An 18110-nucleotide genomic window follows, 5' to 3' on the forward strand; every position below is an offset into this window, starting at 1 on the left:
TGAAAGTCCTCGCTTGCCGACTTCCTCGGTCGTTCATCGTCTTTTTCGAACCGAAGCAATTGTGTGTGTTGTCGAGTGGCAAGGATGAGTTTCTTGGTGATTATTCCACAAAAAAACACACACAGACGAAAGGCTCCCCGGTAGTACATCGTTTGCGAAGATACAGCGAGAAACATGTGTGAGAACATGGGACCACACGGCGTAAAGTTGGGAAAAGCCGGCTCAGCCTCAGAGAAGAAGGCTATATATACACGGCGGTTATGTGGCGTGGATATAAGGCTTACTAAAGTACCAGTAACTTTATTATGATGGGGTGTAAAAACTAAAGAGTGGAGGCGAGTTGCTTTTCGCCTCTTCGCAAAGTGTCCCACTTAAGTTGAACCCAAAGTTTCCATCACTTCCCCTAGCAGTTTCAGTGCCAGTGGCAAGTAACAGTGCTGGGCTTTTCTGTTGTTGTTGTGGCTGAAACTATTGAGGCTTGGTGAAACAGCGGCTAGGATACTCGGCTGCTGACCCGAAAGTCATGGGTTCCATCCCAGACATCGCGGTTGCATTTCAATAGAGGCGCAATGGTAGAGGCCCGAGTACTGTGCGATGTCAGCGCACGTTAAAGAATTATTATTATTATTATTATTATTATTATTATTATTATTATTAGTAGTAGTAGTAGTAGTAGTAGTAGTAGTAGTAGTAGTAGAAGTAGTAATAGTAGTAGTAGTAGTAGTAGTAGTAGTAGTAGTAGTAGTAGTAGTAGTAGTAGTAGTAGTAGTAGTAGGGCTGCGTCATAAGCTACGAGTGATTCTTCCCAAGAAGGAAGGAAAAAGGAAGGTAATAGAGAAGGCAGGCAAGTTCACCAAGGCATATTCCCGGTTTGCTACGTGACGCTAGGGGAATGCATGCTTGCAGCCTTTGTATGCGCATTCTTTGCCACTCACTTACCCATTTCTCTTTCTTTGCGTGCCCTTCACTCTACCCTAATGGGGCCACCACCCAGTACCCCGTTAACCTCTCCAAGCTACTGTGAGTGAGAAACGCCTTTCATATGAAGTACATCAGTGTTTTCGCATGGCTAGGCAGTACGCGCAACTGTTCTGCTGTCACCGACAATCACGCACAATAGATCTTGCGCTACTCGGATGCCTCCTCCGAGCACAGGCATTGCGGCTGAACCCACGCATCATGCACGACAGGCAGAGCCATTCGGACCGCACACCCTAATGTACACTATGCTCGGATTACGAGAACCAACGCAGACAGCGTTAACCAGGACGTCAAGCTAATACCTGTTGTCTAGCCAGATTTCTTCCGAGCCATCAATCACAGACTCTCTAATTGCAGTCGGGCTTAGCTCGGAAATTGTATGATTGAGAGAACCGCATGACATGACTCTTCTAAGTTACGCTATTAACCCTGTTTTATTGACTAAAGTTTCTTCTTCTTTGGGTCACTGGCTATGGCTCTTTGAAATGTACACAGGATGACTGACGAAAGAAAAGAACCTAATGGGTAATTACTGCTGGGCGTGGCATCTTCCACTCGTTATTTGTGTCATGACAGAAACAGGCAAACCTGACTTGTGCTCATTAGGCTGACATAAATTCCCCCGCAGCTTTGTCATGTTTGACGATACAGAGGAATTCGGAGCTGATTGTTCACCTCTTAAAATAAGTCTCGGGCTGATTTATGTACAGAAAAGGCTGAGCGTGCACATTTACAGTTTAAGGAGAGAATGATCACGCTTCCAGGCGAGTCCTGACATCCAAGATACATAACTCTAGGAAAACTACACTTGAATTGCCTCTTTTTGCCACAACTCTCCGAAGAGAATACAACAATTCCCCCCTCTCCCCCACCACTAAATAAAGGAGACGTAACGTGTATCATTAAGAGAGTTCTATATGTAATAATTCTGGACTCTACAAAAAGAGTAACAGGTAATATTTCCAGCAATACCTTGATTTGGGCAACTTGGTCCATCATAAGAAGAAACTTGAAAAGCGCCAACGGCGAGAGACAGAACGCATACAACAGGACTCCAAAAAATGGCAGGAAGGATAAGACGGAAGTTTTCGAGAAAGAAAAACAATAAACATGGGTTGTTTGCTTGAACAGAGGTTTCGACAAGTCGACTTGTCTTCTTTCAAGGCTTCAACTTCTTCTAGCAAATTCTAACATGTTCTAGCATGTTCAAGACTAGAACTTATTATGTGACACGTCTTTCATCGTTCGCGCTTTTCAAGTTTCCTCTAGCAATAGTTTTACTTTTCTCAGATTGTGCTGGCACTGCGCCCAGTGTTACGTGAACTTCTTTGAAACTTGTGACTATGACCTTACTGCTAAATGCGTGGACGTGACAACTTTCTTACACGTAACAACGTCTAACGCAAACCTCAAGACACTGATCGTATACCACACGTAAGGGCGGCCGCTAGTTCCGACGATCTAACCAAACAAATACTAGACCGGGACAAGGATTGCAATCCATCGCATCCCTGCTTGCCGCCTTGCCAAACTACCTGACTATTCTGGGTTCCCGAGCGTCTCTTACCAAACAAATTCTAGACCGTTCCAAGGATTGCAATCCACCGCAGCCCTTCTTGCCGCCTTGCCACAGGACCTGACTTTTCTGGTTGCTCGAGTGTTTTATTGCGGCTCTCGTCTTTCTTTGCGCGCACTGCGTCCTTCAGCCGCAAGAACCAGGTGACCGTGACGAGCGAAGAAGGCTGGCGTTTCAAAGAGGTGATCTGAAGCGGCGGTAATTGAGCTGTGGACAGCTCCATCTTGCGCAGAAAGTGGCCACCGTGCACCTAGCCCGCAGGGAGAAGAGCGATGGTCTGCGAACTTACCAGGGTTGTTTCTTGTTGAAGATTTTAGCTGTATTTATTGTGACTTTAGCTGTTTTATTGTGTTTTATTTTAGCTGTTTTATTCTGTTTTTATTCTTCAAGCACAGTGCTGAAACCATTGCAGCAGACGCAACGCGTAGAACTAAACAAGAACAAGAAAAGAACGTGATCGAGTTAGTCTTGTATGAACTAAAACTAAGCTAAAGGCGAGATCGACAGTGATAGGCTGAAATTGACACCTAAGCAGAAAAAAAATGGACAGATAAAGCATAGCAAAGAAGGACACGAGTCGCAAAAGCGTGGCACGTCAAGTGTTGCGGAGGAATGTAAAGACAATTTTTCGCAACGCTGTGGAATGTTTGAAATGATGCCTGTGGCCCACGCCTCAGACCATCACATTCTAATATACTAAATAACGCAGCGACACCACGCAGCGACACCACGCAGCGACACCACGCTAGAAAAACGTGAGCACACCATAGTCTGACGCCAGGCGCGACCGGCGTGACCGGCGTGACCGGTGCGACCAGCGTCCGTCAGCGCGGCCCGGCGGAAACCAGCGCGAAATGCGACATGCTAAATTTCTCGCCGAAGACGTTACCCAAACCAGCGCCTCCTCTATGGAGCAGGCGCTATAGAAAAGGCGCTACCCAGACCAACCTCGACAGCAACGAGTGAGTCTCTTTTCGTGACGGAGAAACGCCGGGCACGCTGAAACTTGCATGTGTCAAAGTATCCCTGCCGTGGCATTGCCGGCGTGACACCATGAAACGAACGCCGACGCGCACGCGAGCCGGGTAACGCCCAACTGTATTCACGCCTTGAGTGTGGCGTGTATTAATGTTCTTACATAACACGCATCTCATTATTATCATATTTGCACCAGTCACATACCTCGTCATTCATTCACGTGACCTAATACCAAAGTTTAGCATATGTTAAGGTAGCGAAACGGCCACGACCACATCATGAGCGTGGGACGTAGTCATGTTGTTACATGATACGCATGTCATGATCATCATGTTTGCACCAGTCAACATACCTTCTTCCTGCATTCACGCAACATAATACCAAGTTTGGTATATGTGAAGCTAGCGAAACGGCCGCGAGCACATCATGAGTGTGGCATGTAGTCATGTTGTTACATGACACGCATGCCATGATTTTCTTGTTAGGGTCTGTTGCTTGTGTTCGCCATGCAATCATGTCATACCATACCAGTTTTACAACATGTCATATGAATGAAACCACCGCAAGAGCAGCAAGACCATGAAATATAAATCATGACATTCATGACATACGTGTCATGATTTTCATTTTATGATTGGTCATTATAGTTTGTCATGCAGTCATGCTATGTCATACAGAGTTTGGTATTGATACCATTATCCAATCACCCAGGAGAGCTAAAAGTCGTAGGCGGCTAGATAGATAGATAGATAGATAGATAGATAGATAGATAGATAGATAGATAGATAGATAGATAGATAGATAGATAGATAGATAGATAGATAGATAGATAGATAGATAGATAGATACGCTCAATGCCGCGGAAGTTCGCCAAGAAATGCTTCGCATTTAAAAACGGTGTCACAGCATATTCATGGACTGAATGATGATGAGTGGGGCTAAGCGTCCGTCCGTGCATCCGACCCTCTCTTCTATCTGAACTCGAGCAGCCTTGACTAGCCGTTGTATTTTGCCCTGGACGTAGATAACTCCGGAATAAACCTTACGCAAACAAGATTTCATTCTCTGATCACAGCAATTAAAAACTTATTTTGATAAGCTCACTCTGAGTTTCTGAATGCACAGATATTGTGGCCCGACCTGCTTTATCCTGATCGACGTCCCTCTTGCATCCTCCCCCCCCCCTTTTTTTTTTTCAGTTAAATTGGAAACCTACGTTTCTTTACGACCATACGAGGTTGCTGAATATCTGGCATTTGTGGCATTAGATTTGATTCACCAAGAATGCCTTGTGTGTAAAGCATTGTGTATATTATTCGCCTCTATAGCTAAGATATCGTTCTTAAAAATGAAAAACAATAACACATGAAAAAGCATTCTTTCAGCTCCAAAACGTTTACATGCTGAAGCCTAACTTTCACGTGGGCGTATAGTTAGGAAGAAAGCTAAAGCGTCACCGCTATGGGCGTCGTTCTCATTCTGCCACTGACGTTAGGCAGCAAATTAAATTTTCCTTATACATGTATGTCGCGGAGGCCCATCGTTTCTCTTTCAAAAAGCAGATAAACGGTCATGTTTCGCACTTAGAACAAGAGTGCATGCGCCGCAGGAAAAAGTGGTACGTAAAATGGTCTCAGCTGTCTGGAATTCTCAGAACAACCTCACTGTATTCAAGCAAGTTCGCGAAGTACCATGAAGTGCCCCGAGGCCTGAAGTGCATTTCCGCCGTCATTAGGCTCTCGTTGCCTATCACGGACGTCATGTGGCCAGCAGGCAGTGTGCGAACTAATTGTCCTGTCATGCTAATCGGACCACTCGCAGGATGGAACTAAATTAAAGTCGTTTGACGGAAAGAAAGAGGAAAAGAGAGACATAGGGATAACAAAAAGAAAAAGAAGTGAAAGTGGTATGATAGAAACGGGGGAAAGTGGAGCGCTATAAATGCAGCAATAAACTCTGAGGGGTGGGGGGAGAATGATTGCAGCCTCATTATTGCCTATCGCTGCACGGCGAGGAGCGGTGGAATGCCGGAAGAGCGTCGCGATGGCTGACCGCAGCGTAATCAAACACTGTAAAGACGGTGATGATGCTTTGGCCGAACACTTTGTTACGCTCTCGAGCTTCACCCTTACCCACCTAAGTTGCGGCAACACACACTTCGTCCGGAAGTGGCATAACCGCAGCGCCACCTCATATTGTGTGCGGGCTTCGTCTAACGTGCGTGCATTGTCTTAGCAATCGGTTTACTGCATCCCGATGTCGGCCATGCAATCGGGTCGTCAGGCGGTCCAGCCCACCCCCGTCGACTGTGGCCTGACGGGTAAGGGACAGCAGCCGTCGCGTGCCCGGAGCCACCCCTCGGTAATCGGATTGCCAAAGTGCAGTGGCAGGCTGAGCCGCTTTTCATCTCCTATCAGGGTCACTTAATTGCACGTCGCGTGAGTGACGACGTAACGAAACTTCGCGTGATGGAGTGTCTCAAAGTGATGAGGTATATGCGTGTCCGGACATACACCGCAGAGCAAGCGCCAACTACTTCAGACCTATCAACACTCGGTTTCGCTTCCCATTGCAACACCCAAGTTGTTCGCCGTTGTTCGGGTAGCTTCTTTGTTTCTAAGAATCCGTATACACATCACTTTGGGCACATCTTTACACTTTTCACCAATAGACACCACACTCGGAGAGCGAAGAGTCGAGTTTGCGATGGCATGAACTGGTTTCGTTCAATAACCACCCAAGTGCTTGCTCATTCTACGTCGTTCCTGTTGCGTAGTCGCTTATTTTCTCTGCAGTACAGCTGTCCATGGCCACACTATGTGGAACGAAGTAGTCTTGATTGTTTTTCTTCTATCTGACGCGTGTGTCAGGTTACGAAACACCACGAGTGGCCCGATGGAGCAGCTCTACAAAAAAAGTAGTGGATGCGTGCGACATCCAATCGAGCAACAGATTTGACAGCAATGCTGTGGGCGTGGTGTGCCAGTACACCAACACTAGTTTGTTCGCAAGGCAATTAGAATGTATGGAGTTAACATCTCCACCTAGCACCGTGTCCGCGTAATGCGGCAAGTGGTGTTCTCCCTGCGTATGGAATGACAGTTTGTTTCTGATTTGGAAAGTGTGAATTGGCTACGACAGCAGACTTCAGCGTGCATGGTATAGCGTTTGTAATAGCAATTATTCTTGCATTTCCGTTTCTGTTTTGTTGTGGTCTGAATCTTTAGCATCTGGTACGCCTTGGTGGATCAGTGGCTCGGCTGCTGACCCGAAGATCACTTGGGTTCAATCACGGTGGTCGCATTTCGATCAAGCCGAAATGGTAGAGGCTTGTGTACTGTTATGTCAGTGCACTTTAAAAAAATAAAAGACTGTCAAAATTTCCGGAGCCCTCCCCGTTTGAAAACAAAGGTATGATTATAAATTATCCATATGGGATCTCTCATAATAACATCTTTGTTTTCGAATGGCAAAAGCCACATAATATTAATAGTCTATAGCATTTGCTATTGACCCTGGCCGCTTCACCTTCTGTAGCTAGGTTGACAAGACTGTCTCACGCTCAGCTATTCTATCAGCCACGAAATAGGGCAACGCAAATCAACGTGATGTGAGACGCGCTCATTCCGCAACTATTGTTATTCAACGTTGGAATCGTTCGAGCCTTTCGGCACGACCTATACACTGACGACCTGGACGCACAATGACGCTTCATGCAGAAGCCACCCACGCATGACGAGCTGGAGTTATTGCCAGCTGAAACTTTCTGCACCCCTCGCCACTGCGGCCACTCTCTCGGACAACATCTATCCATTAGCTGTGCAAATAGACCCCGGTACGTCTTTCGAAACAGCACCGTGGAGGGCGAGCGCAGAGCATTGTTGGATTCTGTCTCTGCAAAGCGAAATGAACAGCGAAGCGACTAACGGACACTGAGAATTCTACGAGCGCCTGGCAACCGCTCGCGTAAATGACTATCCACCAAAACGCCACGGAAACTTCGAGGGCTGCAGCTTTGCGTACGCTTGCCGGTACATTTTCTCGCTGATTGAGGTGCAGGGGCACCGAAAAGGAATCTGGAAATCTTGAGCATGCAGCTGCGCTACGCTTACGCATTTGCATTAAGGGAGCACTACTCCGTCGGTTTCCGGGGTAAAGAAGTTCTAACTGCTCTAGCGTAGAATGAGAGACGCGGTTCTCGTATTGAAAGTTTTGCGAAGGTCACGTGGGAGTGACTTGAGTTGGAGGGACTCGGTTCGTAATAATTACACGGTTGTAGTTACCTGAAGGTTATCGGTGGGGCAGTTAAACGCGAGATTAAAACTTTCCCGACCGGTTTTCACCGCCACTCGGGTTAGACGCGCGTAACTCCGGGCATAACCTTGCCGCTCCGTTTGAGGGGGAACGAAGTAGGAGCTTCGAGGCCCAATTTGTTCCCACACTGTGCATGTTGTACGAGTGGCTGGTGTACTAACGTGTTCGAGTTAGAGAAAAGTGAGGCAGCCGCAATTTTAAACGAGGCCGGATGAAACAATCTTCGCCAGAAACTTCGCTCCGTTAGCTTTCTTGATTAAATCGTTTACCAGAACGGCATCGCGAGACAGGTTAAAAGATATTAGAAAGTCTCAGCGGAGAGCACACATAAAGAAAACAAGAGTAACTATTGGATTACGACAAAGCTTACCCGAATAACGTCCATCAAGCGCATCTTTACAAGACGTGAAGAATAATTAAATTGTAGTGAAGAAACTATAGGCATGAAAAATAAGGCCAAGTTTACGCAAGTAAAACCCCGCTGCTGCCTATCACGTGCTCGTTGCACCGTATAGAGAAGGGCAGACGCGGCTGCGAAAGTTTTCGCAGATTAGCGGCCCCATTCGGTTAAATTAAACTTTGCTATAACGACTTCGAAAGCAGTTTGGTTATTGTGTGCTGCAGCTACAGTAACTATGCTCCGAAAAATAAAAGCGTCTCGCCCAGCCGGTTTTGAAACTGTCCTAATAAATTTGTGTAGAAGCTAGTGGACTATAGTTATATAATATAATGAACCTCTCAACTGCAAACGAATGCCGTCCTTTTGTGTCACATGGAAAGACTTAAAATTTGCTATCGCGCGCATATGAAGGGCAAACTGGAGTGGTGAAATCCTACCGAGGAGCGACGCTTGCGGAAGAGTACAACTAGAAGTTAATTGTAGTTCACATATGTAGTAACTAGCCAAAGTTATAGCTAATTTGAAGTCGTAGTTACTACACGCAGCCACAGTGATCTTGTGGCGCGATGTGGAGAGCGTCACAAATTCCACGCGTCATGCGATTGGGATAGTTTCTTGCCACGATAAGTAAAGGAAAATGCCACGATATAGCATCTTGTGCGAGATCAGTTTTCTGACCCTATATTTTGCGTCGGTACCGGGTATACTTTTTACATCACCGTTGGTGGACGGTGATCACAATCAGCGGGGTATTTTGCCGATTTTGTGACTAACTTCATCTTTCATTTATTTTAATAGAGTATGAAAAAGCTGAAACAATTCTATAACTTGCAAGCCGTTCCAAGACGTTAACAATTTGTTCTATCAGTGAACCACTTCCCTTGTGGTTGGTCACAAACGCTTGCTACAGAGTCTACAGAGTGTCAGTAGATTATCTAGGCTGATAGCCTATGCCATGTTTTCTTTGTGTGTGTTTGTGTGTGGAGAGAGATGAGGGGTGAACATATTTATGGTATGTGCATCGTTTATAACGGGAGAATCTGGGGAGCAGCGACACTGCTTCAGATATTCTTGAACATTCCTAAATATTGCAGAAATCCAAAATCAAGCAGTTAACACAGCTATGAGTGCGTGGATAGAACTCGCGACCAAATTTAGAAGCCGACGACATTTTAATCTGTGTTTTGCAACAATCAATGAAGCTGCAAGTGGCAGCCGTCTGTCTGAAGTCGTGTTTGTTTATCCGCGTCGCGCAGGAAGTCTGACGGACAGTGACCTTTTCGAACCTAGCGATGTCCGCTTGAATCACGTGGTTGCGTACAGATACACGCACGCATAAAAAAGCAAGCCATCCTTTTTTTTTTATCCTGCTGACGTATTCCAGGTACCACAATGTCCACATGTTCAATAGGCCACACCTCGCTTCTTTTTTTCCTCTGCTACCACACATATACATTCGGTTGCTGTCCTTTATTGTTTGACGTCACGCCTTGCTTACCCTACCCTTATGTCTGCATTCATTCGATTTGTTATGCACATTACAATTGCCGAAGTGTTCATCTACTGGCACTACGACTGACGTACAAGAAAGGGAGGAGAAGCGTGGACCTCTGCAAATGTATATAGACCCAAATTCGGATGCTTACTAAATAGACTTCCATAAACTCAAAGAAGTTCAGAAGAGCCTCATAGACCAATCTATTCGCGTTTCCTAACTCTTAAAGCACGAGCATCTACATTCTTCTACAGGAGAAATTACATTCAACTCCAAGCGACAGCGATGACAATAACCGGAGTGAGACATACAAGGACGAACAGAGCAAGAAAAAATGATCATAATAACAATGACGCGAAAACAAAAAAGAGTGCAGGGTCTATAAACGGGCCACCGATGCTAATGGTGCCTCGACCTACAACCATTAAGTGGCCGATAAAGAGCGCTGGGCGGGCGACGCGCGATTCCGCCTTGCGCCCGCAGGAGGGGAGGAGACATTCCGGAACATTCGTTTTTTTTTTACTCTTCCGGCAGCACGTACCCTTTCCTCACTTCCTTCTCACTCTTCTTTTCGGCAACTTTTACTTATTTTCACGCCGCGTATTAATCCAGAACCAGGGCCGCCTGTGCTCTGCACAGAGCAGGTTCTTGCCTCCCTTGTCATGGTCTCTTTCTTTTTCCTTCTTTTTTTCTTTGTTTCTTTTTTCTTCTGTTATGGAGTCACCACTCAGCCTCTTGTGACCGCCGCATGTAGTCAACAACGAACGGGCATGAATAACCTGTTCGCCAGTGGCGTAGCCAGGAGGTAACACATCGAGTCTGTGCTTCCTCTTCCCAAATTTTGTTTTCGCCATTGCATACAATCCCAAAATTGCCATTTGCTTTAAAAAAATTATTTTATGCCTACACCCCTGGTTAGAAAGATGGACAAGTTGGTAGTACATATTCGTTAAGCGAGCTGGGGTGCGGCAACTCCCAACAGACAGAAGAAGAGCCACACTGCACCAGCGCTCATCAAAGTGAGTGCTCGTGCTGCGGGGTTCATTTGCTGTTTTGTTTTGCCGTGCTCCTAGTTCGCTGAACGAATACGCAACTGGTGTTCGTCAGTTAAATGTGCACCGATTACTCGTGAAATGCTGTGTTGCACCCCAGCTTGTTATAGTTCTTGTCTTTGCTGCGATGACTGACTCAGGGAGTCATTGAAGTCGTAATGCTGCAATTTGATTTTAGAATACAATCCAGGGAGATGAGTACTTGTTTTATTTGCACTATATTCGCCATACACTCCACGTCGCTAATAAGCATGGTCCAACATTAACCATGCTTTCAACTAGCTATGCAGAACTACAAATGCGAAGTTTCTGCACAGAGTCACACATACGCTAATTTTCTGACCTAACTATCTCTCAGAACTATATGCGTCCGCAGCATGCCACCATTTGAACCGTTTGAATGTCCCCTGCCCCTGAACTGAGCGTATAAGACAACGTGCATAGAATAGAGAAATAGAGATTACATCATTTGTATAAAAAGGCACTACCCGTTTTATGATGGATTTCCCCCCTCCCCCTTCGCTTCGGCCAACTTATTAAGAGTCGACAAAGAAAACAAGGAGCAACCTGCTTTTCTACAGAGAACAGAAATCACAAAGAAGTGAAAAAAGAGCACAACGATTTCGACCTCCATGGCCGGTGTTTCACCTCCGCGTCTAGACTTCTCGGTACGTCATATCATACCGATAATTATCGACCTTGCATATATTTTAACCCTTCTACGTATGTGAGCCCCATGACTAAATCTGTCATAACGCCTCTGATTAGTCATCGAGGCAGCGCTTTATATCCTTTACTATTATTTTATCCTCGCTCTAAGGGTAACCCTGCGTACGACAGCTATGGGTGTCACGGCAACGTAGAGCAGCCTTTGTCGTACGAGGGATGATGCAAGATGCATGGGGGGGGGGGGGGGGGGGTAAGTGGGCGTGGGGGAGAAAGGGAGTTAACTGAACACGAGAAGACGGGTTAGTCACGTTAGGTATCGTGTAAATGCAAGCGTCATTTCTTGCTACAAAGTACGTCTGAATGATAGGCGAGAACGCCGGAAGAGGCGTCACCTGTTCTCTTTACGAGCTTTGATCTCCGGCCTGGGCTATTATTCGAAACGTGCTCAGCGACTTCCGGCGGGCCGCGTTAAACCATGGCTCTCGCGATCGTACAGACCACCCTGCTTGGCTAGGCTTGGCTTGATTTCTCTAGCACTTATCTGTTAGTCATTACACCTGCTCTCGACTGTCACGCTTGCCGTTCACGTACAGTCGGGGCTGATTTAAGGTTGAAGCGATGCATTGGCGGCAATTATTTCCGTGCGTCCGGTGCTGAGAGCGTACCAGAATTCACGGCGAGGCGTTCCCTCTAGCGGGGCGCCGCTGATCGACTGCGCTGACCTTGCCAATCCTGCGCGCAGCGCTGGCGCACTGAGCGCCGTTGTTGTGTCGGAAACGAACGACTCGGCTGTCACGATTTCACGGAGACGCCCGCGCGATCTCGGCTGCAGCGTACGACGACTCCGCTGGTCGGTGATGTTTGCCGCTCGCGTCTGCGGGTGCACGTGTTCTACGCCAGCGCCTAAATGACGTCGAAATCGGGGTCAAAATGCTAGTCGGCTTTCTGCTTATGTTTACTATTCCTGAACCTATGTGACAGGTTTTCTTTTTGCATTGTTAATTCGCGAGATATTGTTCTGGCAACTGACTAATAATAATAATAATAATAATAATAGTAATAATAATAATAATAATAATAATACGAAAGGCAATGGTTTCGCGAACGGGAACTACGTATACACTGCTATAGGCACGTGGTGTTTGCGCTGTCGTCGTAGTATTTTGAACATTGAACATTATTATGAATCAACAACATACAGTAAAGAAAAACAAAGTTGTAACATCTGGATCCTTAGCAGAATGCTAGTATGGATCCATGCAATTATAGCATCCATAAATTAGAGGCAGGAGATAAAGTTGTACAATGAACGACATTTTAGTTTAAGATGCAGATTGTTTTGATAAACATATCACTTAGATACAGACACGTTATACACTTATAAATATCACTTATACACATATCTACGGAATATGTTCATTTGCCAGTAATATCTAATTACCATTGCACTCATGCATCCTCCTAATTTTTGATCTGTTCCTTTATATATATATATATATATATATATATATATATATATATATATATATATATATATATATATATATATATATATATATATATATATATATATATATATATATATATATATATATATATATATATATATATATATATATATATACACATGTACCTCATGCGCGCGCTTGTACGTGTCTGATTCATCGTTTCCTCGCCTGCATGTGCACAATGCGTGCACCCATGCATCTTCAGATCTCTGGCACGTAAAAGCATGGCTACTAAATGGCTCTACTGAAACCAGCACGTGCAGTATTGATGTCGAAACGCGAAAATGTAGGGCTAACCATGTGCTTGTGCTTTCGCTTCCAGCGCTTAGAGTTCGCGTCATATCGGCGTACATTTGCTGGAACACTATACATATGTGCCAACATAACCTTTAGCGATCATCAAGGAAGATTTATAATAATGGTCATTATGTCAGAAAAATATATTAACCTTGCCTTTTACAGCACTTCACACTCACGGCTTCGTTAAGGCAATTGAAAGCAGCTTCAGCTTGCGTTACGGGTTCAGAGAACCCATGGCTACGTCTTTGCTGTGAAAGCCCCAGCAGACCTGCAGTCTACAAAACAGGTGGCCGTGCATTTATGTGCTAGCTCGCCGTGTTCCACTTCCGAGGCACGGTTTCTCGTTCTGCGGTTGTTTTTTATCAAAACGCCTCAAGTTTTTGTCAAGTTTCCATATTACACATTTTGCTTTCACCGGAAACAAACCTCACACCGCATAACAATTGTTCACTTCCTGTTCGGTCCATTGCACCGAAGCCAGCGGCAAGTTTGCACTATTTCGAATCGAACTGTTTCCTTACAACAGAGATCAAATTGACCAACCGTGAAAAGTCGAGATATTCAGTCACTGCGTGACCGGCACTGCTTTTGTACGGAGAATCGATATTGAGAGATAAAAAAATCTTTCTTTCTGTGAAGGTGATCATTTCACAGCAATATAGATGAAGTGACTTCTTATGTTTTGTTATTCGAAGAGGTGGAGAAAGTAGAGCAAGTTTTTTCATATAATGGTCACGTAAAAGTAGCTGAAACCGAACGTAAGTGACCGGATTAGACATAGCGTATATACAAAGAAAAAGATAAATTTGTGCCAATGGGGTCAGTTTTTCTTTCGTAGAGTTCTGCATTCTGGTTAAATATTGCTTTTTAAGCTACCCAGCATTACCAAATATGTGGGGTTTGGATCGATTGCCCTCCTAGACAGCTACACTTCGTTGGTAACTACTGGGATTGCGGCTAAGACGCATAACAACTTCTAGTTCTTTCGTCTTTGTTTGTAATTTACGCAATATTGCGGACATATGATATAATTAGGGGCATATATGTTTTTCAAAAAGGGTCGTGGCTAGAACTGCACTTCAATAAATATTACAGATATTATTTGCACACATGTTCCACAGAATGAAAACATATACAATAAAAGGTAAACATGCTCCCTCTAATTCAGATGTCAGCTTTCATTCGTGTAACTTGAATGGTCCGGCGTAACGAAGTAGAGCATCGTTTTACAGCACTGCGCTACAAATAAGTAGTTCCGAAAACGAAATAATGTGAACGCGCGGAAGCCTTGAACCCGTCGCTAAGATAAAGTACTCTGCAGGTCATATGAAATACGTTTTTAATTAAACTATTCAACTCGTATAAAGGCTTCCAAGGTCATGTGCACGCAAGACTCGTGTCTGGGACGCACATATGCAGCGTGCCAGGCCCTGCAACACTGACAAGGGTGCGGGGAAAGGCACGTCGTCAGCACTCTCTTGTGAACGAGGCACCTTTGTTCGCATAGGGGTGTGCACTCGGGGTGACCTACTTTTCTGTAAAGTGACGCTTAGCTGCAACTCCCTGCAAGGGGACACACGATGATCGACCGAGCGCATTTCTTCGTTCTGCCGCGATCGCCCGCCTTGCAGGGCGGGGTTCCAAGGCCGCGTATACAGTGCAGGCGGTGAGTGGGGAACACGCGTGACAATTAGTCTCGTCTCCCACCAGGGGTCTATGAAGTCTCGAACCCCAATGTCTTCATTCTGTTCGACATCTGTCATTCGCCTCATTAATCACCATCGCGTCAACAGCACCTTTGTCCGTCGAACGTAATTGGCGTCGTGTAATCGACGTCTCGGTGATGGGCGAGCAATGCTTCAAACTAAAGACGTGAGAGGACAAGTTGCGTAACCCGCGGCAGGGTAAGTGTCCCGCATAGCGTCGCGCGAAAAAAAAAAATAATCGGCCACCGCGGTGCGATAGGGTCGTGTGCTACTGTACTATAATGGAAGCAGGCTGTAGCAGCGACGGGAACAGGTGTTGCGCTACTCCAAGTCGGTCAGTTTTTTTTTTTTCTCTTGACGAGCATGGACCAACGACGAACGGCTCGCTGAGTAACAGCGGGGAACTCGAAAGGGTGTGGGCGAAATCTCTCCATTGTTTCGAGGACGGTCGAGAAGAAAGCGAAAGCGCGGAGGAGTACAAGTGGAGGAGAGTTTTGAGCAATCTGTACATACTGTGCAGTACTGCTTCTACAGAGGATCGCGCGCTTAACTGCTTTCACGTTATTAGAAGGCGCCTCAAACTAGCCTCTTCTTTCATAATTCCTCCGCGTTTCGCTGTTTAGACGGGCGTGCAGTCTGTTAGTGGGTTTGAGCACGATTTCTTTTTCACTCCTTGATTGCCTGCTGGTTTGCTGAATTCTTCAAAGTGCGTAGCACTTTTCTTTTAATGCCCCGCATGAAACACAGAACACAAGGTACGCGAACTCGCGGATCGTTGATACATCGAGGTCACGCGAATTATCACTTTGCCGGGAGCTCGCTCGGGCAGATACTGGAGGAAACCCTCCACCCTGGCCTCAGCTGCTGTGACCTGACGAGGCCCTTCTCCGCGTTATGAGCGTGTGCGAGATCCGGAGCAGTGCGCACATGCGGGAACGTTGCGTGAAGCCTCCGGCAAATGCAGTTCCATACTAAGAAGGCTAATCTGTCCGTGCGTTGTGCATTCATTACTATTAGTGGAACGAAACGAGTACTATACAACTTAAAGAGGAAGCGCGACGAGTGTCTTCTTCGTTATGGTCTCGGGAACATTTGGGTCAATACAAATCGTCCCTTTCCGTCTCGTATCGCTTGAAAGTGAGTTGCGTGCGCTTGTGAGGTGATTCGAAGATTGCGGGTTGGCACTAGTCGGGCATATATTACCCGCTAATGTGCCTCCACCATCCCTCGTATTGGTTCCATAATAGGAAAAAAAAACTTAGCTCTTGTGCCCGTCATTTGAGGATGGTCCCCACTGTGCGCGCGTGAGAAGAAACAAGTGCATGCGGATCTATTTCATTTTATTGCTACCTGCTCAAGGTACTGCGTTTGTTGATGTGCCGCTCCATTTGACGTGGAACATATCTTTTGTGCGGTAGTCGTTTCCCCTTGAAAGGGAAACTTCAGCCGAACACGTGTAAAAACAAGCCCCGGGTTTCGGCCACCTGCAGTCCTTCTTACCTAATGGTCATTATTGAGAGCAGAGATTTTGAAACAAGGCTGATCACTGTGAGTATACAGTGCGTAAGTGATTGTCAGTTTAAGTGCAACCTGCCTTCGTCATTATAATGACCAAAAACCTTCGTAATGAAATTCTTGACGATGGTCCTTCCGACTGATAGGCCCTCAATCACTCACTAGTTCGTAAATGTCATGTTTAATTTAATTGTTTCGATTTTTATGTGTTTTAAAAGAAAATTTTAATTACAAAGTTGATTATCACGGGCATCGTAAGGGAAGTTAACATCGCCAGCTATTATCACCGTTTTTTCTCTTACTCTCACTGACGTCCTTCGATACAGAGCATAATCACCGTGTTAATGGTCGAGTGGGAAGAGGTGACACGAGTAAGTTTTTTTTAAATGCAATAATACAGAAATGTCGTGAAATGCTATGCAATACATTAGACAAGATGATATCCTAGTGAGTACAAAACATTCTTCAAAACTTTTGAAAATGCGCTGCGTCACTTACTTCGAGAAATGTTATATATTTACGCCTATACATGTCGACCATGATACAGTACCCTTTGGAGTCATTGTGTTGAATCTCTATTGATTGATTTGTGGGGTTTAACGTCCCGTGTTGAATCTCTAAGCGATCTGACAGTTCATAATACAGTTACGCAAAACTATGGCTCAGATATAAGAAATATGCTAATAAACCACTTCGTACGTTTATTACAAACACAAATGATGTGTGCTTTGGTAAAATTAAAACTGAAAAAATATCTCGCGAGTGTAACAGTGCCAACAGATGAGCGAAATGCAATAACAGGTCCCCCCGCACGAATCGAATGCAGCGGGATCACGCAGTCATTAAACACGTTGCCTGCCCGAAGTCGATAAGAACTGCGACAGGTACGTCGATAGATTTCACCTGATTAGTCCGTTTGCCCCTAATACTTGGCACCAACAAATTTTCCTACGGTGTCGTTTGGAGAAACAAACATTAGCCTTCATGCTTGAGGCATAACCTGAAATTTGGCAACCTTTGCGCTGCTTTCTTCCAATCAACTGCTTCTGAACTACCTGACGATTCTGATAGCTATCCTGTTAGGTTCCGGGAGTTCCATTTGCGCACGTTATAATTACAGCAAAAGTTTGCCTGCATAACGTCTAGCTTAGGACATTGCGCTGCTGAAGCGGCACGCTACAAGCTGCACCTCTCGGCATTCGTGATGAGAGAAGAAGAGCTCCTCTCAGGTGCTGCAGATGCATCCGGTTCATCCTTGGGAAAACGCGCGCGCGACTCTTATCCGCCATCCGCATCCTCCTTAAACCGGAGGCGATGTCGAGACCCGAAGTGAGACGCGTTACTTTTCCGCGCAGTGAAAATCCAGGCTCGGACGCACAGGGAACAGTGCAGATCGGGTAATATGACGATTGACGAAAACGGGCACGATGCAGATCGGGCACGACGAAGAACGACGAACCGAGCGAAAAGGGGGGCCCGGACACTTACCCAGGAACACATGGCAGAGTCCAGTCTTGTTCTTCTCTCCTCCTCGCGACTGTCGGATGTAAAAAAGGTCCACCAGCACCGGCACAACGAAGTGCGTTCAAGTCGTACAGATATACCCCAGCGAGAGT

The 18110-nt window shown here is 45.7% G+C and overlaps 2 protein-coding genes across 3 annotated transcripts in view; one reads left to right on the forward strand and one right to left on the reverse strand.

Annotated features, from left to right (window-relative positions):
• The window catches only part of LOC119170753 (uncharacterized), a 90000-nt gene that overhangs the window by 71863 nt on the left and 27 nt on the right, over window positions 1–18110 (reverse strand). For both annotated transcript variants that reach the window (XM_037422019.2, XM_037422010.2), the window contains exon 1: window positions 17983–18110. This exon is cut by the window's right edge and continues 27 nt beyond it. In XM_037422019.2, the coding sequence (XP_037277916.2) occupies window positions 17983–17994 (12 nt within the window). In that variant the 5' untranslated portion in view covers window positions 17995–18110. The remainder of the gene's footprint in view (window positions 1–17982) is intronic.
• LOC142803951 (venom allergen-1-like) overlaps window positions 3335–18110 on the forward strand; it is a 91081-nt gene continuing 76305 nt past the window's right edge. The window contains exon 1 of the mRNA XM_075890327.1: window positions 3335–3519. The gene's annotated coding sequence lies outside the window, so the exon portion shown is untranslated. The remainder of the gene's footprint in view (window positions 3520–18110) is intronic.

The sequence above is a fragment of the Rhipicephalus microplus genome, chromosome 3, assembly GCF_043290135.1.
Source record: "Rhipicephalus microplus isolate Deutch F79 chromosome 3, USDA_Rmic, whole genome shotgun sequence".
Classification (NCBI taxonomy): Eukaryota; Metazoa; Arthropoda; class Arachnida; order Ixodida; family Ixodidae; genus Rhipicephalus; species Rhipicephalus microplus.